We start from the raw sequence: 24,087 nt of genomic DNA, 5'->3' as shown, positions 1-24,087 counted from the left end.
CCAGGGATGTGGGCCTAGTCGTTCATTTGTAGCTTCTCTTGTGATACTTTTGCCCCAAATCTGGTTCGTCTGATTCAAACTCAGACACAGACGGCGTGTCCTGGACCATGGTCTCTCTCTTGTATCCGGAACATCTTTTCGGAAGAGTCTCGTCCTCTTCTTCCAACGGTAACAGTATCGAGGATGCATCCATTTTGGACTCTGAGATTCCCTTGACAATAGACAGAGGGACAGCACCTGCAGTTTCTGCCTGGTTTCCTGGCTGTCCTGAGGGGCCAGGTGTGTTTTGCTCCTGCCCGGTTTGCGAGGTGATGGCTCTCAGGTGTTCTGGACTGTATCACCTACCCGAACTTTGTAAGTTATTGGACCTGACCTCACATCAGCATCATCTTGTATCCATACAGGGCAACTTCCATGGTTCTGGCAGCGAAATTCAACCCCTGAATTAAAGCGTCTCCCTCACTTAGAGGAGATATTTGACGAGCATGGCTGTTTCTGCTCCACTTTCACCATCCGTCCCCAAACCTCAACATCTGTAAACATCAGATTTAACCTGCTGTTAACCTGGTGGAGTCTTCTCCCCATCAGCAACTTTGCTGGAGCTATACCTATTGGTGAGTATGGGGTAGTCCTATAAATGAATGTGAATTGGGGCAGTTTGGTCTCAATTGACACTGTAGACTACTTCTTTAAGCTGGACTTCAACGTTTGGACCGCTCTTTCCAGTAGACCAGCAGACGATGGATGTTATGGTGCTGTCCTTATTTGCCCAGTGCTATTGGACTTCAAGAAATATTTCAATTCCCTGCTGGTTAACGCCATCCCATTGTCCATGAACAAAACTTCCAGGAGTCCGTGTATCGCGAACAATGTTCACAGCTTTTCAATCATCATCCCAGAATTTGCTGAATGCAAGTATGGTGAGAGAGAAAAGGAAGGTTTGGCAGTCATCTTTGGTGTGCGGATATTCCACTGGTACCTTTACAGACAGGAATTTGTCATAGTGACAGATCCCACACTCAAGTTACAGCTACTGAAACTGAAAAAAGACAAGGCAGTGCCACCCATAGCTTCCGGTGGAATTCAGCACTGGGCCCTTATTCTCCATGCGTGCAAATACAAGTCAGAACACTGTCTGCAAGCTAGGTGGCTAATGCGGATGCCTTACATCGCCTCCCACTTGCAATTACTCCACCAGTGGTGTCCCCCACCGGAAGGGTCCATTTTGGTTTTAAACTTTCTGGACACCTTCAGGTCACCATGGACATAAAAAGATCTTGTCCCAGTAAGCCTAAAATAACTACACAGAGGGCAGTGTCCTGTTACAAAGTCACCCTTCATTTACTAGTGCACAGTACACTGGCCAACCAGTTCAGAGTCAGTCCTTAACTGACAAGGATCTAATCCCCTGGTTATATTGGTCAGCTAAGGCTTTCCTGATTGGCCCAGGTTAACAACCCCAATCAAGAACCTCAGTTTATGAGGTCCACCTGGTTCCAGTCACTACAGGAATGAACTCTGACACCTTTACCAGGTCTGGCTTAGATGTGACTCCAGACCCACAGCAATTTGGTTGACTCTTAACTGTTTTCAGAATTGGTCTAGCAAACCACTGAATTCAATGGCAATTAGTGACGGTAAACAACTCATACCATGCCAAAGACATCCATATTACATGAAAGATAATAAAGGGTTTAAAAAATTTCTGTTCTCAGAGGCACCATTTGTGATCCAAACAAAGGACGAAAGTCATACAGGTAAAACAAAAATAACTTACTTCAATTTCTGAAAATGGAATCCCTGAATTTCATCAACATCATCATCTTCAAGCATAGTAGTATTTGTGCCTATATTAAATTAAAACCAATATTTGTCGTAAAAATACACGGTGATTTACACCATTAGTACTTGTAAAGCTAATACTGTCAGATTAGTACATTGAGGGTTATTAACAACTTTTACATTATAAGTATACATATTTTATTCTGCACAACTGCTATTTTTGTAACATGATAATGTTCTGTGATACAGTCTTTGAGGCAACAAATGCAATCAGACTGAAATGTGTTAAATATTTAAACATACATTATAAATCATAGAATCCCTACAGTGTGGAAGCAGATTCCACAACAATCCTCCAAACAGTGTTTCATGTGGAGCCCTGCCCCTACCTTATTCCTGTAACCCTGCACATCCCTGGACACAATGGGCAATTTAGCATGGCAAATCCACCTAACCTGCTTATCTTTGGAAATGTTTAAATGTGTTATACGTATATTGTAAAGGACAGGGTTTTTGTATGACTTTAACAGAGAAGGCATTTGAATCCTTCAGTACTTATGAGTATGGTATGGAACCAGTTTTAAACATCTGAAAAACATTGAGATGTTTATCTGTTAATCTCAATGGCCGGACCTCATTTAAATAAAGTAGGGGGAGACAATGGCATAGTCATAATATAATTCGACTAGTAATTCAGGATAAGGGTGGTTTGTTTGCAATTCTCTAGTCCTTTCGTACCAGACATGTCCTAACAAAGGTAGAAAAATTGTCAAAATCACTGCAATTCTCACGCTCACCTCCCCCAGTACCTTTTATGCACCTCATCTAGTTCCAGTGCCCTTATCAACTTTAAGTACAGGCAGCCTGTCTAATATATCTTTTTAATCAACCTTAAACACTTCTAACGACTATATGAATCCTTCTACTGTGCTACTGCAGCAAAGTCTCCCTTGATAAAGACACCTATACATCTCTGGAATTCCCATTTATTTTAGCAGCCATCTCCATACATATACCTTCTTTGCTTCTCTTATTTCTCCCCTCCTCTCGAGCTTTGATTGTACTTTTCACTTCTTTTAATTAATTCAGTGGATAAGGACTTTGCTGGCTTGCCCGTACCTAATCACCCTTTAAAATGTGAGCTGTCTTCTTGAACTACTGTAGTTCATTTTGTATTGGATTGCATTTTTGACATGATAAGCGCTGTACAAAATGATCAGCGGTACAGATACAATAGACAGCCAGAGACCTTTTCCTAGGGTGGAGGTAACTATTAGGAGGGGGCATAATTTTAAAGTGAGTGGAGACAGGTATAGGGGAGACGTCAGAGGTAGGTTCTTTACTCAGAGTGATCAGGGCATGGAATGCATTGCTGGAGAGGGTAGTGGAGTCAGCCTCATTAGGGGCATTTAAGTGGCTATTAGATAGGCATATGGATGATAGTGTAAGGTAGGGGTGGAGGTTAGATAGATTTTAGGATTAGGGTAAAAGTTCAGCACAATGTCATGAGCTAAAGGGCCTGTACTGTTCTATGTTCTTTGTTCTATGCATGGTGAATTACTTGGACGGGATCTTGCAGGTGGTGATGTTTTCGTGGTTCAAGGCAGTAGACCACAGCCTTCTCAACAGAAATTAGGGATGGGAAATAAATGCTGGCCCAGCAAATGATGCCCAAAGTCTACGAATACATTTTAAAAAATATTTTTTTTCTACTTTTTTAATATTTTTAATTTCTAGTTCTTTTGTCAACCACAGAACTCTGGATTTGTTTGCCCTTTGAAAGGATTATATATTGACTGTACTAGGATTCTCTTGTTTAAAAGTACCCCATTATTCAGCTATTGATTTCAATGCTAAATTTATATTGTAATCTGTCTGGTCCAGATTTATTTTAAAGTTGGTTTTCCATAATTTATTGTTCTTGTTCTGATTGCTTGATGTTATTTTCATAATTGGCTGAAACACAATGATACACTGATCACTTACCCCTCGTTGTTTCTCCACTCTCATTTAATCTACTTGGGCCATCTCATTCCCAAGCACCAGCTCAGATTTGTTCCTGAACATCCTTCCTATTAATTAGTGGTCAATAGACCAGATTGAGCAGAGTAATTGCACTCTTTTCATTCCTCAGCACTAGGAAAATTGACACTGTCCTTAAACTGTCTTGGACATTCTCTTTCTCCAGCACTGCAATGTTCTCATTAAACAATACCACGACCCTGTTCCTATATCTGCCTTTCCTATCTTTACTGAATACCTTGTATTCAATATTAAATATTTAATATCCAGTTGACTGTTCCTTGAATCAGGTCTCTATTGGAGCTATCTTTTACTTTGACCACACCTATTAAATTGTGATTTTCTAATCTTGTTCTATCTTTCCCTCATGGGATTTTGGGCACCTAGTATTCCTCTCTGATGTTATTCCCAAGTTCCATCACTCCTGCCGAGTTATGTTAAAACTCCCCACAACACTAGAAAAATGTCCCACACAGAGGTCTCAGGCAAAGCATCTGAAATGTTTTTACTTCCTTTAAAACACTAGAGAATTTATCTTGGTACTAGCATTTTCCCTAAATAGAATTCCCTCATTTGCGTTAACTTTACTAATTTTGACTCCTTCATTCCTCGATTTATTATTAATTTCCCTGCAATGTCTGGGGTGTCATCATCATTCTGTACCAACAAAATTATTCAATAAATCTGCTATTTACTTTTTTTTGCTTTAGTATTCACATCTATTTTCGAAAGATTCCCAAACCTTCAACTGCCCTTTGGCTGAAAAATTCTAACTCATAGTGCCCATAGTTTCAATGCTATGCGTATCAGTTTGGTAGCAAAATAACTTGTGCACTGCCTCTGCCCATTCCTGCACAGCCCACCGAAGTCAGTTTGGTAATCTTGTTCGTGTAAACATTCATACCAAAATACAAGTTAGGGGCAGGAGTCAGTCACTCAACCCATCCATCTGCTTCATTGCAACTTTCCTATGTACCAGAAGTATGTAGTTTGCAGCTTGTCAGATCTGTGTCACATCCACCAATTTAGACCTGGCTGCTCTGGTTTACACTCTTCTTAAACATTCACAACTGATCAGTTATTTGTCAGCATAAAGGAATCACAGTAAAATACTGCAGATGCTAGAAATCTGAAATCTTTTCTGAGCAATGGTCAATGGATTGGAAATGTTAGCCTTCTCCCCCTCTCTCCACAGATGCTGCCACACCTGCTAATTTTCTCCAGTATTTTTTTGTTTTTGCATCAGTATAAAGGGCCATGTCACCAACAGTCCAACTAAAAGAAATTGTTAATAACTTAGTTTCATTGAAAAATACTTTCTACTGGCTCTGTTCAAGTTTGTGGAAGGACCAGAAAAGAAACTCCTGGACCTTCACATCTAAAAATGAAGGACCCCTTCTTTTTAACTGTGCTTCTTAGTTCTAGATTCCCTCACAACACAAAACATCCATTCAGTAAACATCCTATTAAGTCCCTCAGAACATTATATGTTCAATAAGATCACCTCTCCTTCTACTCAATTCCAATCAGTATATATTCAAGCTGCTCAACTTTTCCTCATAAGACAAACTTTTCTTCCAATGAATCACCTGACAACACTACTCTTGATTATGGTAAAGTTAATTTTACCAGGCTAAGTCAGAGATTGATACCGTAACAGATCAAAACTGTTACTGATTATAACAGGCAAAAAAAATTATCCTGATCCATAATCAGCATATACCCTCAAAAATATTATTTATTGAATAACAGCCAAATTAATAAAGAATATGAGAAATAAGTTTACACTAGAGGAAAGAGCAGATGACTGTATAAAGAATAAGGCAAACATTCACTTCAAGTTTCTGTGAACCACTGCATCCTTGCCTAAATAAGGAATATCATTCTTTAAACTACATGCAGCACTCCAAGGCGTGCATCACCAACACTCTATATACTTTTAGCCAGACTTCCCTTCATTGCTGTTCTATTTCTCTTGCAATAAGGTCAACATTCAGTTTGGCTTCAACATTATTTCCTGTATCATCATAGTTAACTTTTCTGATGCATGTTCGAGAAAAATGTCTTAATCCATCAAGTTTTTTTCTTTCTAATTTTCTATATCTATTTGCTGTTTTGTTCCTTCTTTGCTTTTTTTTTACATTTCTTTCCAAATATCTTATTCTTTATATTATCATACAGTCTTTCCTCTAGTTTTCACTCATTTCCTTTCTTGACCATGGTTGTCATTCAAAATGGAAAGTATTCTGAGGGATAGGAATTATGACTATTTGGAAAAGCATAGCGTGATTAAAGGGAGTCAGTATGGCTTTGAGAGGAGCAGGTCATGCCTTAAAAATCTTGAGTTCTTTGAGGAGGTCACAAGACAGGTTGACGAGGGTCGAGCAGTGGGTGGGGTGTACATGGACTTCAGCAAACCATTTTATAAGGTTCCCCACGGCAGGCTCATTCATAAAGTCAGGAGGTATGGGATACAGGGTGATTTGGCTGTCTGGATTCAGAATTGGTTGGCTGACAGGAGGCAGAGAATGATTGTAGATGGTAAGTATTCTGCCTGGAGATCAGTGCTGAGCGGTGTCCCGCAGGGCTCTGTTCTTGGGCCTCTGCTCTTTGTAGTTTTTACAAATGACTTGGATGAGGAGGTTGAGGGGTGGGTTAGTATGTTTGCTGATGACACAAAGGTTGGAGGTGCCATCGATAGTATCGAGGGCTGTTGCAGCCTTCAGCGAGACATTGACAGAATACAGAGCTGGACAAAGAAATGGCAGATGAGTTCAACCTGGATAAGTGTAAAGTGATGCATTTTGGAAGGTCAAACTTAAATGTTGAATATAGGATTAAAGGCAGAATTCTCGGCAGTGTGGAGGAACAGCGGGATCTTGGTGTTCAAGTGCATAGCTCCCTCAAAGTTGTCACCCGAGTGGATAAGGTTGTTAAGAAAGCATATGGTGTTTTGGCTTTCATTAACAGTAGGATCGAGTTTAAGAGCCGTGAGGTTATGCTGCAGCTTCACAAATCCCTGGTGAGACCACACTTGGAATATTGTGTCCAGTTCTGGTCGCCCTATTATAGGAAAGATGTGGAGGCTTTGGAGAGGGTGCAAAGGAGGTTTACCAGGATGCTGCCTGGACTGGAGGGCTTGTCTTATGAGGAGAGGTTGACTGAGCTCGGACTTTTCTCTCTGGAGAGAAGGAGGAAGAGAAGTGACCTGATCGAGGTGTACAAGGTAATGAGAGGCATGGGTAGAGTCGACAGCCAGAGACTTTTCCCCAGGGCAGGATTGGCTGCCACGAGGGGTCATAGTTTTAAGGTGTTAGGAGGAAGGTATAGAGGAGACATCAGAGGGAGGTTCTTCACTCAGAGTTGTGAGCACATGGAATGCTTTGCCAGTGGTAGTCGTGAAAGCAGAGTCATTAGTGACATTTAAGCGACTGCTGGACATGCACATGGACAGCAGTGAATTGAAGGGAATGTAGGTGAGGTTATTTTATTTTTGGATGAGGATTATCCAACGGCACAACACCGTGGACCAAAGGGCCTGTACTGTGCTGTACTTTTCTATGTTCTATGTTCTAAGTTCTAAAATATTCATGTCCCTTCAAGGGGGTGGATGTTTATGATCATCAATGAAGATAAAATCATTTTTATTTGTCTGTAGTATGCCATTCATTACACTAATGACCAAATTAAGCAACTATATCATGGTGTATTCACTAATGAACATCTCAACCAGAGTTAAACTGACTTTTTTGAAATTCAACAAAGGCTTTGGGATATCTTTATTTTTATTAAAAACTTTCATTTCAGATTGCCAGCAATCACATTATTTTATTTCTTTCCTGCAACACAGTTTTACACAAGTGTTTATCTGTTCAGCCCTGCACATATCACTTAAGTTACAAATTAGAAATTGCAACACTTGAGGTTATAATTCTAAAATTTATTTCTTGCTTCTCAATTCTTGGAATTTCTTTTGGCAGGATCTCCTCCCTCTTATTGTTTAGGATTAAATTCAGGATTCCCATGAAGAAAATATTTGGGGTGGGAGGAGTTGGAATGCAACATTTCACCATAAAAAGGCATTGAGTTAGGGGCTTTAATGTCATTTATACAGAAATTCAATTCACTTTTGACAAGAAGGAATATTAAAGGATACCAGGAAAGGGCAGAAATATGGCATTAATTCCTATCAAAATGCTGCCACTGGGACATGTATGATGGATTAAAAGTGGTTTTGTACTGCAAATATGATTCTGCAATATAAGAATGAATCTATCATATAGCAATGTCAGAACTATATTTGCTTCAGATTTTTTTGGGGGGTGGAGCTAGAGAGGTCAGCAGAGCAGAGAGGCAACCAACACTACTCTTGCACAACTTGATTAGAAAGTGAGTCACCATGTTGTATTACACGTAATATGCATCACAGGGTTCATAGAAATCAAAAATCATACAATCCCTACAGTGTGGATGCTGGCCCTTTGGCTCAACAAGTCCATACCGAACCTCAAAGCATTCCACACAGACCTATCCCTTATAGTCCACCTAATCTAAACATTCTAAGAACAAAGGAACAGGCCCTTTGGCCCTCCAAGCCTGCGCTGATCCAGATCCTCCAACTAAAACTGTCGTCTTTTTTCCAAGGATCTGTATCCCACTGCTCCCTGCCCATTCATGGATCTGTCTAGATACATCTTAAATGATGCCGTCATGCTCATCTCTACCACCTCCGCTTGCAATGCATTCCAGGCACCCACCACCCTCTGTGTAAAGAACTTTCCATGCATATCTCCCTTAAGCTTTTCCCCCCCCTCACCTTGAAATTGTGACCCCTGGTAACTGAATCCCTCACTCTGGGAAAAAGCTTCTTGCTATCCACCCTGTCTATACCTCTCATTATTTTGTAGACCTCAATCAGGTACTCCCTCAACCTCTGTCTTTCTAATGTAAATAATCCTAATCAACTCAACCTCTCTTCGTAGCTAGCGCCCTCCATACAAGGCAACATCCTGGCGAGCCTCCTCTGCACCCTCTCCAAAGCATCTACAACCTTTGGTAATGTGGTGACCAGAACTGTATGCAGTATTCCAAATGTGGTCGAGCCAAAGTCCTATACAACTGCAACATGACCTCCCCTCTTATACTCAATACCCAATCTGATGAATGAAAGCAAGCCAAGCCACCTTCAGGGTACAATGAACACCCAGATCTCTGCCTGAACACTACCGGCAATTTAGCATGGCCAATCCACCTAGCCTGCACATCTTTGGCCTGTGGGATGAAACCAGAGCAACTGGAGGAAACTCCACACAGATAGACACCTGATGGTGAAATCAAACCAGTGTTCCTGGTGCTGTGAGGCAGCAGTGCTAACTACTGAGCTACCATGCTGCCCTTAAGGGGAGGTGATGGCCTAGTGGTAATATCGCTGAACAGTTAATCCAGACAACACTCTGGGGACTCAGGTTTGAATTCCGCCAAGACAGATGGTGAAACTTGAATTTAATTTTTGGGGCAGCATGGTGGTTCAGTGGTTAGCACTACTGCCTCACAGCACTGGAGACCCGGGATTGTTTCCACTCTCGGGCGACAGTCTGTGTGGAGTTTGCACATTCTCCCCATGACTGCGTGGGTTTCCTCCAAGTGCTCCGGTCTCCTCCCACAGTCCAAAAGATGTGTAGGCTAGGTACATCAGCCATGCTAAATTGCCCATAGAGTTCAGGAATGTGTAGATTAGGTGGGTTATAGGGGACAGGTCTGGGTGGGATGCCTAGAGGGTCAGTGTGGATTTGTTGGGCCAAAGGGCCTGTTTCCACACTGTAGGGGTTCTATGATAAAAGAAAATAAAAATTATAAACAAATTAACCTCCAACGTCAGCTATGACATAACACCTACTACCAGTCTACTTATGATAATAAAGAAAACAGGAACTAAGCAAAAATTCAATGTAAACAGAAGGTCTCTTCACAACATAAATGACTCAAATCACCAAGGCAGAACAACTGTCAATTCCACAACAGGGTTTGAGCATTAATTAGCAGAAACTGGAGTCCAGAAATGGAGTGCTCAATTTCACTTATGCCATCATTCAGGTGAGATGGGACACAGAATCTTTTACGTTCAGTTGGACTTTAAAGAAAGCATAACACCATTTGAGGAAAAGCAAAATAATCCTCTCAACGTTACAGTGTGCATTCCTCCTTGACAAATCAGGGACAAGATCATGAATCAACTGAACATATGATGAAACTGGTGAAGAATGACTACTCCATTTAGCAGCAAAATAGGCGCTGAATTTTAAAACTTTAACTTCGAGAAATTTCATGTTGCCCTATAAGAATGATGTGAAACTTTAAAGAGTTCAGAAAAGATTTACAAGGATGTCACCAGGGTTGGTGGGTTTGAGCTAAAGAGGGACACTGAATAGATTGCGGCTATTTTCCCTGAAGCATCAGAGGCTGATGAATGATCTTATAGAGGTCTATAAAATCATGAGGGACATGGATAGGGTAAATAGGCAAGGTATTTTTCCTGGGGTGAAGGAATCCAAGGATAGACAGCATATGTTTAAGAATGAGAAGGGAAAGATTTAAAAGGTATCTAAGGGGCAACATTTTCAGGCAGAGGGTGCTGCATGTGGGGGCAGCACGGTGACTCAGTGGTTAGCACTGCTGCCTCACACTGCCAGGGACCTGGGTTCAATTCCACCCTCAGATGACTGTCTGTGTAGAGTTTGCACATGTCTGTGTGGGTTTCCTCCGGGTGCTCCAGTTTCCTCCCAGAGTCCAGAGATGTGCAGGCTAGGTGGATTGGCCATGCTAAATTGCTTGTAGCGTTCAGGGACGCCTAGATTTGGGAGCCAGGTCTGGGTTGGGTGCTCTAAGAGTCGTTGTGGACTTGTTGGGTCAAAGGGCCTATTTCCACACTGTATGGATTCGATGATGACGCGTGTGGAATGAATTGTCGGAGGAAGTGGTGGATTACAATATTTACAATTACTACACTTAAAAGGCATCTGGATGGATATAGGAATAGGAAGTGTTCAGAGAGATATGGGCCAAATGCTAGCAAATGGGACTAGATTTATTTAGGATATTTGGTCGGCATGGTCAAGTTGGATGAAAGGGTCTTTTTCTGTGCTGTATATCTCTAAGAGTCTATGATTCTAATTATATATGAATTTTAACTTCTCTTATTTTCAGCAGAAGTCATAATTGTATTTTGAACTGGAATGCTATTGCTTTCAATGCACTACTATCATCAGTGATTTTCATTCAACATTTTGCACAACACTGAGATAACAGTTACAAAAATAGAAATTGCTGGAAAAGCTCAGCAGGTCTGGCAGCATCTTTGGAGAGAAAACAGAGGGATTCTTATTCTGATTTCTCTCCACAAATGTTTCCAGACCTGCTGAGCTTTTCTAGCAACTTCTGTTCTTGTTTCTAATTTACAGCATCCGCAGTTCTTTTGGTTTTTATTTAGGAGATAACAACTACATATCTTGGAATAAAGACACAGGGCCTTGTCTGAAACTTGAGATATTCTGAGATCACTGCACAACAATATACCAGCAAGAACAGCACAACAGAAAAAGGTCTAACTGAAACAACTCCAACAAATCAAGTTTGAATACGTTTTGCGTATCGAACTAAAACTATATCTCATACCTTCAAAATGTGTGTCATCTAACGCTTTGTATTCTGTACTTTTAATAGCAAGTTCGACACCATATCCTGAAAGATGGACTTTCTTTGAACTGGTTTTCTGTTAAAAATACAGTTATCACAGTTATTAAGCTACATAGAACACAACAACATTAATTCTCAGTAGTACACACTGTATTTGAACTTTGCCACTTAGAAAAGAAAGAAGTGTTGCATAGATAATCATTTCTGCTCTAAAAATGTGAAGTATGAAAGATCTGCAATCAGCGGTTGGGCCAACTGATCTGCTTCTATGCTGTACATGCTTTGTAATACTATATCAAATATAAAGTTTCTTGGAGTAACTCAAGTTTCTCCAAAATGATTGAAGTAATACTCTATAACACAAAGTGCTGAAGAAACTCAGCAGTTCTGGCAGCATGTAGAGAGAGAAAAAGAGTTCACACTCATAGTGGGTAATGAATTCTTTGGAACAGAATTCTCCTTGCCTGAATGAAGAGATATTAACAAGGCAGAGAGTGGCAATTGAATTAGTTTCATTTTCTGAGTTATGAAGAGACAAAAATAAAACATTAGCCAGTGTTACCAGTCTAGATTATATGTCATTGCTGGAAAGAACGAGGTCACAATCATTTGAGAGTCTGATGGGCTAAACAGTTGCATAATGACAAACACAGGGCAAATAATTATTTACTACCCTGGAAGGCTGCAAATGGAACTAATTCTATTGCCACTCTTTGTTTTGAAAAGACTCCCAACTCTAGGAAGGAACTATTGGAAAGGATGCAACCCTAGGAATTTTCCTGCTCACCAAATATGCAGAACAACAGTTGACTATCATCAAAATGTCAAGTTCAAGAATTCTTGGAAGGTATATACGATTAAAGTACTGACACACGATCAACTATGTCGTTGTTAATTCCAAGACCAAAAAGATGACCTCATTACAAAAGCAATGACCAATGCAGATGATTGTTGCACAGACCATTGTGTTCATCTGCTCCTCAATATCCATCAAATGCTACCAGAAGCAAGTGGAGATGAAGAAACATGTTTTCCACACACCGATTCTGGGTGTTAGAAATGCATTGTATATATATTGCAGAACATGTTAATGTTCTGATGTTGTACAGTAATACTTAGTATTATTTGTTCACAATGTGGATTATGTTGATTTTAATCTCTTAGTAGGTACCCTGGATCTCACACTTTGTTTACTTTATAAAAAATATTACTGATATCTAGCCAGATTGTAACATGCATTTGGTGGTTTAGGTCTGGGATTGTTAACACCATTCCTTCTCCTGTAGCTCCAATCCTGTTATACCAGGTGCAGCAGACCATAACCATTCTGAACACTGCTGCTGGTGTACACTGAAATTTATCCCAACATACTGCTGTGCCATCACCCCAGATCTTTCCAGTCACCTCAATCACATCTTCTCATTGTTGGTAAGCCACCTCACAGATGTCATTAGCGTCACCTTTAGAAGCCAGCCTGCACCTCCAAAGAATCATTTACTGATTCTGCTGCAGGTACGAATTTCTGTGAGAGACTTTACAGGTGCAGGATGAAGGCAGCTCTCTAGATATTTTGTATACATGTGGTAGTCCTAGCAAACTAACAATTACCACCTGTGGGATGAACTTTTAGGCATTAGGTTGTGAGGTTCTTCAAGTGTTATCAGACTGTTTTGTAATGTTGATGTGTATCCAAGTGGTCCACTTAGCAGGATGTTCCAGTTAAATGCAGAAACTGGCAGCTCTCTTTGGGATACATGGGCAGTTTTCATCCTTTGCGGCAGATTAAAATTTCTCACAAGATGTCCAAAGATGATCACCAGCAAAGGTAGGAGTTGGAGCTAGAAATGCCCCAACCTGCCCAAGGAAAGGGTGTCATCACTTTATAGAATGATAAAATGAATAAATGAGAGAAGGAAACCATTCAGCCTCTCACATCTGTGTTAGCTCTCTGCAAGTGCAATTTAGCTAGCCCCAATCAGCATTATTTCCCACTAACCCTTCATATCTTTTCTCAGTTCTGAAAATTATCCAATTTCATTTTGAAAGCTGCACATGAATCTGCCTCCTCCATATGTACACAGGCACTGTTATCTGGAACGTAACCACTTTGTGCCTAAGAAGGCTGTTCCTCAATTTGCCAATCATCTGGAATCTGTTCTGAGTCTCAGTTTCTTCTCAGCAATTTGATCATATCCGTCATCATTTTGATTTTGAAATAAATGAAAAGATGATTATTTTGGCCCTTCAGGGTCGCAGCAAGGTATTATTTACAAACAAAGTTGATTGGTTCTCAGCTAACTGAGCAGTTTGGAACTAGCAGCAAGACATAGAGAGAAAGACAGAGAAGGATGTGCTGATGCTCTCTCCAGCAGAAGCTGTTGTTCTCTGCAATTAAGATTTAGTTTAAACTTGAAGAAAACTAGTTACCTTTCCTGCAGCACTTTCTGTAAGCTGTGAGTTTTAAATTGACAAATCAGAGATATTTTCCAAGTATATCAGTCACTCGGTATTTCTTATGAAGGGACTGGGTAGCCAAAGTAGGATCATCTCAACACTAAATCAGGAAGAAAAAAACCACTGAAGTGATTTTCCAATTGTTTCTACCTCTGCCAATAATCTATTTACCCTATTTGTATTTGTGTTGTGTATGTAAGGAGGACTTAAGAGGATTATCATTTCATTAGTTTATATTGGTTACTTGTAGTTATAATTAATGTGTAATAAGTCTTGTTTTGTTCAGAAACCTGGCCTGTAATTTCTTTCAGCCACAGTCTAAAATTCAGGTAAATTGGGATTCTGCATGAACTTAAAAAAATTTCTAAGATTTGGTATGACCCTGGCAATAGTGGGTCTCAATTTACAGCAAATTGTCCTATTAGGTCATAATGTTGTGAAAGATTTTGAAGAGTTAAGGGCCAAATAAAAATCAGAACGTCCGAGGGCAAGGTAGCTCAGGGTAAGTAAAGTCAGGAATTAAATGTTTGGTTTGAAGTTCGGTGCAGGTGGAATGGGTTTCAGATCGTGGGCTGGCGCCAGTACTGGAGTAGAAATGAGCTGATGCAATTGGTGGGGGGCTTCTCTTGTCTTGGTGAATTGAATAACGTGAGCTACATAAACGGCTTTACACTAATTAGAAGGTGGTTGGGAGGGTTTGCTAAATGGAAAATGCAGATTTACAAAGGAAGAGGATATGCCATATATTTGGACAATAAATCAACAGATTCAAGAAAGAAATAGATATGTTTCTAAATTTTGTTGAAATGCGGTATAAAGGGCTATGGAGAACAGGTAGGAAAATGGTGTTGAGACCAGGATAACATTGGCCATGATCATGTTAAATGGCAGAGCGGGCCAGACAGGTTCAATTGTCTATTTCTGCTCCTAATTCCTACATTCTTATTACATAAATAATGTAATACAAATGATGGGGAGCCAGGGTTTAGTAACAGGGAGAAACTGAAAGAAGTCAGTGTCAGTAGAGAAATGGTTTTGTAAAAATTAGTGGGATTGAAGGCTGATAAATCCTCAGGGCCTGATAATCTACATCTGAGTACTTAAGGAAATAGTACTCAGAAATAGTCAATGCATTGATGATCATCCTCCAAGAGTATTTAGACTCTGGAACAGTTCTGATAGATGGGAGGGTAGTTAATCTAGCCCTGCTAGACAGAGAACAGAGAACTACAGACTAGTGAGTCTGGTGCCAGCAGTGGGGCAATGCTAAGGTCCATTATCAAGGATTTTTTGCAGAGCACTTAGAAAAAGTGGTAGGATCAGACACAGTCAGCATGAATTTAACAAACAGAAATTGTAGTTAACAAAGCTACTAGAATTCTTTGAGCATGTAACTAGTAGAGTTGATTGGGGGAGTCAGTGCATGTGGTTTATTTGGACTTTCAGAAGACTTTTGACAAAGTCCCACATCAGAGATTAATGTGTAAAATGAAAGCACTTGCAACTTGGCATGTGTGTTGAGATGAATAGTAAATTGATTAACAGACAGGAAAAAAGGAGTAGGAATATGTAGGTATTTTTCTTACAATCATGTATAATGTATGAATCGGTCCTATGACTCCTGTAATTCACAATATACGTTGATGATTTAGATGAGGGGACTAAATGTAATATTTCAACTTTTGTAGATGACACAAAGCCGGGTGGAAAGACGAGCTGTGAGGAGGATGTAGAGATGTTGCAATGTGATTTGGACAGTGGATTGAGTGGACAAATGCATGATAGATGCAGTAAAATGTTGATAACAGCAAGGTTATCCACTTTGATAGTAAAAATAAGAAGTCATATTGTTATTTGAAACACTGTAAAGAGGGGAATGGTCAACAAGACCTAGGTGTCCTCATGCACCAGTTGCTGGAAGTAAATGTACTGGTGGAACAAGCAGTAAAGAAGACAAATGTTATATTGGCCTTCATGGCAAGAGGATTCAAGCACAGGAACAAGGATTCTTGATGCAATTACTCAGGGAATTGGTAAGGCCACACCTGGAGAATTGTATGAAGGTTTGCCTCCTTATAAGGATAAAAGGAAGAAAATGGTGGGAGATATTGGATACTGCAAAGGCTACAGGCTCTGGCAATAGTACTAAAGACTTGTGCTCCAGAACTTGCTAGTGTCCTAGCCATCTCTTCCAGTACAGTAAGAACACTGACAGCTACCTGGAAATGTGAAAGATTGCCCAGGTATGTCTGGTTCTCAAAAAGCAGAACAAATCCAACCCAGCCAATTACCATTCTATCTCAATCATCAAAGTGATAGAAGAAGTCATCAATAGTGCTATCAAGCAGCAAAACCTGCTAAGTGGTGCCCAGTTTGGGTTCCAGTAGAGCCACTCAGCTGTTGACATCATAACAGCCTTGATTCAAACATGGACAAAATCGCTGAATTCCAGGGGTGAGATAAGAGTGACAGCTCTTGATATTAAGGCATCAAGAATCCGTAGCAAAATGGAATCAATGGTTATCAGAGGGCAAACTATTTGCTGGTTGGAATCAAACCTGGCACATCGGAACATGGTGGCCATTGTTACAGGTCAGTCATCTCAGTTCCACAACATCTCGGCATGAGTTCTTCAGGGCAGAGTACTAGGCCCAGCCATCCTCAGCTGCTTCATCAATGACCTTGCCTCCATCATATGCTCAGGTATATGGATATTTGCCAATAATTGCACAATGTTCAGCACCATTTAGTCTTAGAGATATACAGCACAGAAACAGGCCCTTCAGTTCAACTTATCCTTGCTGACCTGATATCCTATGTAAGACTAGTCTCATTTGTCAGCAGCACCATTTAGTCTTAGAGATATGCAGCACAGAAACAGACCTTTCAGTTCAATTCGTCCATGCTGACCAGATACCCTGTATAAATCTAGTCTCATTTGTCAGCATTTGGCCCATATCCCTTTAAACCTTTCCTATTCATATATCCAACCAGTTGTATTTTAAATGCTGTAATCATACCAGGTTTCACCATTTTCTCTGTGACTCCTCTGATACTAAGCAGCCCAAGTTCAAATGCAACGAGATCTGGACAATATCTAGTCTTGAACTCACAAGTGGCAAGTAATATTTGTGGAACACAAATACAAGCCTATGGCCATCACCAATAAGACACAATCTAACATTGCCTCTTGACATTCAATGATGTTACCATCACTGAATTCCTATTATGAACATCCTGAGGGTTACCACTGACCAGAAACTCAACTAGACTTTCTACATAAAAACAGTAGCTCCAACAGCAGGTCACAGGCTAGAAATATTGTGGCGAGTAACTCACCTTTTGACCGCCTCAACGCCTGTACATCATCTGCAAGGCATAAGTAAGGAGTGTGATGCAATATTCCCCTTTTGCCCGGATGGATATAGCTCTAATTCAAGAAGTTGACATCATCCAGGACTAAGCAGCTCACTTGATTGGCACCATATCGATAAGCATCCACTTCCTTCACCACCAAAGCTCAGCAGCAGTTGTGTACTTTGTACAAGATGCACTGCAGAAATTCACCTAAAATCCTCAGGCAACACCTTCCAAACCTACAACCACTTCCACTTAGTAGGACAAGGGCAGCAGATATATGAGAACGTCAACATCTTCAAGTTGGCCTCCAACCACTCACTATCCTGACTTAGAAACATAGTGCCGTTCCTTCACTGTCACTGGGTCAAAATCCTGAAATTCTATCTCTAACAGCTTTGTGGGTCAACTCACAGCAGATGGACTGCAGTGGTTCAAGAAGGCAGCTCACCACTATCTTTTCACATGCAACTGGTGGTGGGTAATAAATCCTGGCCAGCCAGCAACAACCACATTCTGTAAATTGAATAAAAAGAACAGGATGCTCTTGATATGGAAGGTTTACCAAATTGACTCCTGGGACAGCAGGACTAACGTCAGAAATGAAATTAAGTCAGTTAGGATTGTTTTCATTACAGTTTCGAAGAACAAGAGGCAGATCTCATAGAAACCTATAAAATTCTAATAGAACTGCGCAGGTCAGACACAGGAAGGATGTTACCAGTAATCGGCAAAAACAGAACAATGGTCATAGTTTAAGGAGAAGAGGTAAATCTTTTAAGGCTGAGTTGAGGTCATTTCTTTCACCCAAAGAGTGGTGCGGCTATGGAATTCACTACCACCGAAAGATGTAAAAACATTGCGTTTTCAAGAAGGAGGTAGACAAAACTTCAGTGGCTAAAGGGTTCAAGGGATATGGGAAGGGAGTGGCAGGATTAGGGTAATGAGCTCGACGATCAGTCATGATATATTGAATGGCTGAGGAAGTACGATAGAAAATAGGAGTAGGCATTTGACCTATTATTCTATGTGCTTGACAAATTTATTAAAATTCTTTCAGGAGGTAACAAGCCAGGTAAATTAAGGGGTATCAATAGATATAATATATTTAAATTTCAGATGTGATTTGATAAGGTAACACACAACTGACTACTTAAGATAAGAACTTAACATACTGGGATAATATCAACCATGGATAGAAGATTGGTTAATTATTAAAAGACAAGGTTGGTCCAGCAAATTTTTATTGAACGTCACCTACAGATCTAGAAGTTTACTGGTTGCTCTGATTACTCAAGACATCTACATTATCAATGTAAAAACACACTAAGTACTAGAAACGTAATGCAGGGGGTATACTCATCATTGTTATACTTTATTTACAGCTCAAATCGCTTAAGCAATGGTTTAAATAAAATTTATCAGTTGAAACCCTTCTCACTCGCACCCTCAATTGACTACTCGAACATTGTGGAGATGGTGACAAACAGTAAACTTCTGGTATTTCAGATATATAATTATTGCTGGTTTATTGAGTGTGCCAGTTCATTAGGTGCTGATTAAAACCAAACTTGCTGTGTAAATGGGAATGTAATCAGGATGGCAACCTATTACTAGTCCAGCCCCACAGAGATCAGTGCTGAGGCCACAATTATTTATACTATCTATTGATGAGGTGGATGAGGAAAGTGAATGTACCATAGCCAAGTTTGCGGAAGACACAAATAGGTGAGAAGTCAAGTGGACATGATGACACAGAGGGAAATAGACTGGTTAAGTGAGTGGGCACAAATGTGGCAGATGAAATATAGTATAGGAAAATGTGAAGCTATACACTTAGGCAGCAAGATTTGCGGAGTTGAATTTTACTTTAATGAGGGCAGACTGCAGAAACCTGCAGTACAGAGGGATTTGGAATGCATTATGTTCATGCATAAATCACAAAAGACTGGCACACAAGTTCAGCAGGTAATAAAGAAGGCAAATACGGTTGTGGAGCAGCAATGGCAGGAGTTTGAGAAGGTAATTCGGGAAGCACAACAGAAATTTATCCCAAGGAAGAAGAAACGTACTAAGCAGCAGCTGCCATGGCTGAGAAGGGAAATCAGAAACAGTATAAAAACAAAAGAAAAAGCATACAATATGGTGAAGATTTGTGGGAAGCCAAAGGATTGGGAAGCCTTTAAACACCAGAACAGGACAACTAAAAAACAAATAACAGAGGAGAAGATGAAATACGAAGGTAAAGTGGCTAGTAATGTAAAAGACAATTACAAGAGTATTTTAGATATTTAAAAAGTAAGAGGGAGAGGCAAAAGTTGACATTAGACTGCCAGAAAAAGAGGTTAGAGAAGAATGGGGACAATGGGCAACAAAGAAATGGCAGAGGAAATGAATAAGTACTTTGCATCAGTGTTCACAGAGGAAGACACTAGCAGCATATCAGAACTTCAAGAGAGTCAGGGGGCAGAAGCGAGCGTACATCACAAAGGAGGCTGTGGAGATCAAGTCATTGAGTGTCTTTAAGAGAGGGTTGGTAGGTGTTAGTATACTAAGGGAATCAACGGTTATGGAGCGATGAAAGAAGAATGAAGTTGAGAAACGTTAGTCAGGACCAAATTTGATGGGCCGAACGGCCTAATTCTGTTCCTGTATATTATGTTCATATGGTCAAATGGACTAATGGCATAGAGTTCAAGGGGAATGCAGTATAAACATACGGAAGTCTTGCCATAGTACTACAAGGCATTAGTCAGACCACAGCTGGAATTTGGTGATTAGCTTTGGTCCCAATTTTTCAGGAAAGATACACTGGTATTGAAGGCTGTCCACAGAAGATTCACTCAGTTGATTCCAGTTATGCAGGTTTTTTTTAAATGAAGACAGGTTGAACATTTTGGGACTGTACCCATTGGAATTTAGGAGAATGAATTTAGGACCTCAATGAGGTACAAGATTCTCAGAGGACTTGAGGTATTTTCCCTTTGTGGGAAGGCCTAGGTCCAGAGGGCATAATCTCATTTAAGACAAAAGTGAGGAGACATTTCTCCTCTTAGAGACTAGAGAACATGTGGATTTATTTTGAAATCACAGAGGGTTGTCAAGGTTGGGTCATTCAGTACCATCAAGGTGGAGATAGACAGAAGTTTCATTAGTTAGGGAATCAAGTTAATGAGGAGAAGACAGGAAAGTTGAGTTGAGGTTTATCAGATCCACCAAGATTTCACTGAACAGTTGAGCAGATTTGATGGGCTGAATGTCATCCCTCTGACCTGTTTTATGGGATTAGTGTCCTCAGTCCAATCATTTTCAGCTGGTTCATAAATGATGTCTCCTCCCATCCAACCCTGCTTCCACATCTACCCTACCCCCTCTGTGCTTTCAGGCCAAAAGTCTGGATGTTCAATTATGTTGTGTTTATACATATAATTTTGTTTTAAAAGCTGTGTCTAAACCAGTTTGTTTCTGCTAGGCCCTGTACAAAAGGCAAAGACTTATTAGTAACCAAAATCTGCACTAAGTTCCACTGGCTGTCTATGGAAGTAAAAGAAAAGCCAACAGCGGTTATGCTTCACCTGCCACCAATTTCACTTCATCAACAATAGGACATCAGGGTTATTTCAGATCCAGTGATAATCAGAGATCTGCCTCTCAAAGTCTGCACATGTGCTGGAGTAATAAACTGCATTGCATCCCAAAGGATAACATATTTGGGGATTGTGCTTTGAGTTAAAAATAATGCACAATCCAGTTATGTAAGAAGAGATTGTGTGTGAAGATTTTAGCTTTGGCCCTAGAATGAGAAATGTGCCCACTGTGTCTAATCAAAGAGAAAGAGGCGCTCTCTTTGCTGCCCAGCAGGTTCATATTTTGGGAAATCAGACAGATTCTTTATGAAACAGCTATAGTCATAGCCCATAAGGTCATAAGAAATAGGAACATTAGAAGGCCATTCATCCCCTTAAGCCCGCACCACTATCTAATAGGATCATGGCTGATCCAACATTCCTCACGTACATTTTCCTGTGTTTTCCCCATAACTCTCAAATCCCTTACTGATCACACCCATTTTGGCATAGGGAAGATGGGGGATCAGCAAGTAGGTTGGTGGCGATGACTGCATAGAAATATGGTGGAAACTGAAGAATTAAATTACCATTCAACATTTCTAAGAATGACAAAGAATAAAATAACAATGTTGAAAACCATTTTACCGTTCTAATAAATATAATTTGGAAAAAGCTTGAAATAAGGCTTGAAATAGATCATGTGATAAGGCCTGAAGTAAACAACACACAACATTTGAGACAAACATTTTGGATTGTCTATTGTACCACTCAGTGACTGTAGAAACTGGAAATTAGACAGGATCAATGTGTGGCTTGAGGTAGCAAAGAGGATTTTGGATTCTTGGGGCATTGAATCACCTCTGGACCAGGAGACACATCTTCACTCGTTGAGATTTACATCACCCCAGCTGGAACAGGACTATATCCTCACGGGGTGGATCACTAGTTTGGCTGCTGCGAGTTGAAAGTAAATTATAGAATCACTGCAGTGCTGAAAGAGGACATTCAGCCCATCGAGTTTGTACCAATCCTGAGAGCATCCCTTCCAGACCCAGCCCCCTAACCTATCACCATAACTACACAATACCATGGCAAATCCACCTACCTGCACATCCCCGCTCACTACAGACAATTTAGCACGGCCGAGAAACCAGAGCACCCAGCAGAAACCCATGCAGACAGGAAAACTTGCAAACTCAACACAGAGTGGCCCAAGGCTGGGATCAAACCTGCCATAATGCAGCAATGCTAACCACTGAGCCACCATGCTGCCCCTAAATTGAACTGAATTACAATTGAAGACAGAAGTAAAATAGTTATGAATGATTCTATAACTGTCAATTGTATGGTTCCTTAATTTGAAACAACTGAAACAACAGTCAATGCATTTGTCTGTATTTTGTCTCAACATAAGAATAAAAAATTGAGCCCATGAGTTACAATTTCTTTTAACCAAACAGTTTTGGGGTTGTTAGGGGTTGAGAGGTGAGATGAGGGGTTTGTACCATGCAGAGAGATTGAGCAATTTCGACCTTCACTTTCTCGAGTTTAGAAGAATGACAGAAGATCTAATTTAAGTAAATAAGATGCTAAAGGGTCAACAAAATAGCTACAAAAAGGACGTTTGCTTATGTGGCGCTATCTAGAGCAAGAGACCATAGTTTTAGGATAGGGGGTCACAGATTTAAAACAAATGAGAAGAAATTATTTCTCTCAAAGCATTGTGAATCCGTATAATTCACTGCTGCAGAATTGCAGTGGATTCTGGGACATTGAGTAAATTTTAGGAGGAGACAAACACAATTTTAATGAGTAATTAGTTGAAGGACAACAAGCAAGAACATGGAGTTGCGACAAAATTGGATCAGCCATGATTGTACTGAATGGCAAAGTGGGCTGGAAAGGCTGAAATGGCCACTCCTGCTCCTAGTTCTGATGTTCTTACTGAAAACAACTTTGTTACAAGATAAAAGCTGCACAATCCAAAGAGAAAGAAATTACTGAATTGGATTAGTCGTGTTCTGTAACCCAATGCTGCCATGATTTCAATTGAGACTACATAAATCTGTCGTATTCACATCTGACAGACACTGAAACTCAGGAAATAAGATGTCTGATCATTCAACTCACAACCCTATTCCTGCTTTCTCCCCATATCCTTTCATCCCTCAAGCACTAAGAACTATTTCTACTCCTTGAAAATATTCAAATGTTTTGGCCTCTGCCATTTTCTATCGCAAAGAATTCCACACACTCATTAATCTCTGGGCGAAGAGATTTTGCTCTACCTCAAACTAAATGGCCTATCCTTTATTCTTATACCATGCCCCTGGTTCTGGAATCCCCAGTCATCAAGAACATCCTTCCTGCACTTAATCTGTTTAATCCTGTTAGAGTGTTATGGGTTTCTAGCAGATCCACCCTCTTCCCCATTCTTCTAAATTCGAGAAATATAGTCCCAAGTAATCCGGACTCTCTCCATACATCAGTCATGCCATTCCAGGAATAAGTCTGGTCTGCCTTTGTTGCTGTCCTGCCATGGCCAGAATATTCTTTCCTAGATATGAAGTACTGTTCTGGACCTAGATCATGAGCATGAACTTAACCCAGATCAGCTATTTGCTTAGACCAAAACTGCACACAACGCTCTGGGTACGGTCTCACCAAGGTCCTGTACAATTATAGTAAGTCATCCTTGCTCCTGTACTCACATCCTCTCACTACAAAGGCCAACATTCTAATTGCCTTCTTCATCACCCACTACACTTATCTACCAATTTTCAGTGACTAGTCTGCCAACCAATCCTCTATGTCAGTATACTATCATCACTTGCACGAGCGTTAATGTTACCTGATAATCTCTTAATGTGGGTCCTTATTGAGTGCCTTCAAATTATCCAAGTAAATCACATCCCTTGGCTACTCTTTATCAACTCTCTTTGGTATATCCTTCAAATTTTAGTGGAATTGTCAAGCATGATTTTCTTTTTGTAAATCCATGCTGACTCTGTCGAATCCTTTCACTACTTTCCAAGTGCCCTATTATTAAACCTTTTTCTAATAGTCTATTATAGTTTGTATTACGCTATTAAATATTTAATAACAGATTTTTCAGCCGTGTCCTGAACCTAGATCAGAAGCTCTGAACCAGATCAGCTATATTTGCCAGGCCAAGGGATATACCTATTACATTCCTGGAAAAGAGAGAATG

The 24,087-nt window shown here is 40.3% G+C and overlaps 1 protein-coding gene across 1 annotated transcript in view; it reads right to left on the bottom strand.

Annotated features, from left to right (window-relative positions):
* The window catches only part of LOC125453242 (UDP-glucose:glycoprotein glucosyltransferase 2), a 177,527-nt gene that overhangs the window by 107,639 nt on the left and 45,801 nt on the right, over nucleotides 1-24,087 (bottom strand). Inside the window, exons 7-8 of the mRNA XM_059646959.1 lie at nucleotides 11,476-11,572; nucleotides 1,778-1,847 (exon numbers count right to left, since the gene is read on the bottom strand). Of these exons, the coding sequence (XP_059502942.1) occupies nucleotides 1,778-1,847; nucleotides 11,476-11,572 (167 nt within the window). The remainder of the gene's footprint in view (nucleotides 1-1,777; nucleotides 1,848-11,475; nucleotides 11,573-24,087) is intronic.

Source organism: Stegostoma tigrinum, chromosome 6 (assembly GCF_030684315.1).
Source record: "Stegostoma tigrinum isolate sSteTig4 chromosome 6, sSteTig4.hap1, whole genome shotgun sequence".
Lineage (NCBI taxonomy): Eukaryota > Metazoa > Chordata > Chondrichthyes > Orectolobiformes > Stegostomatidae > Stegostoma > Stegostoma tigrinum.
This window is presented reverse-complemented; position numbering and strand designations above follow the sequence as displayed.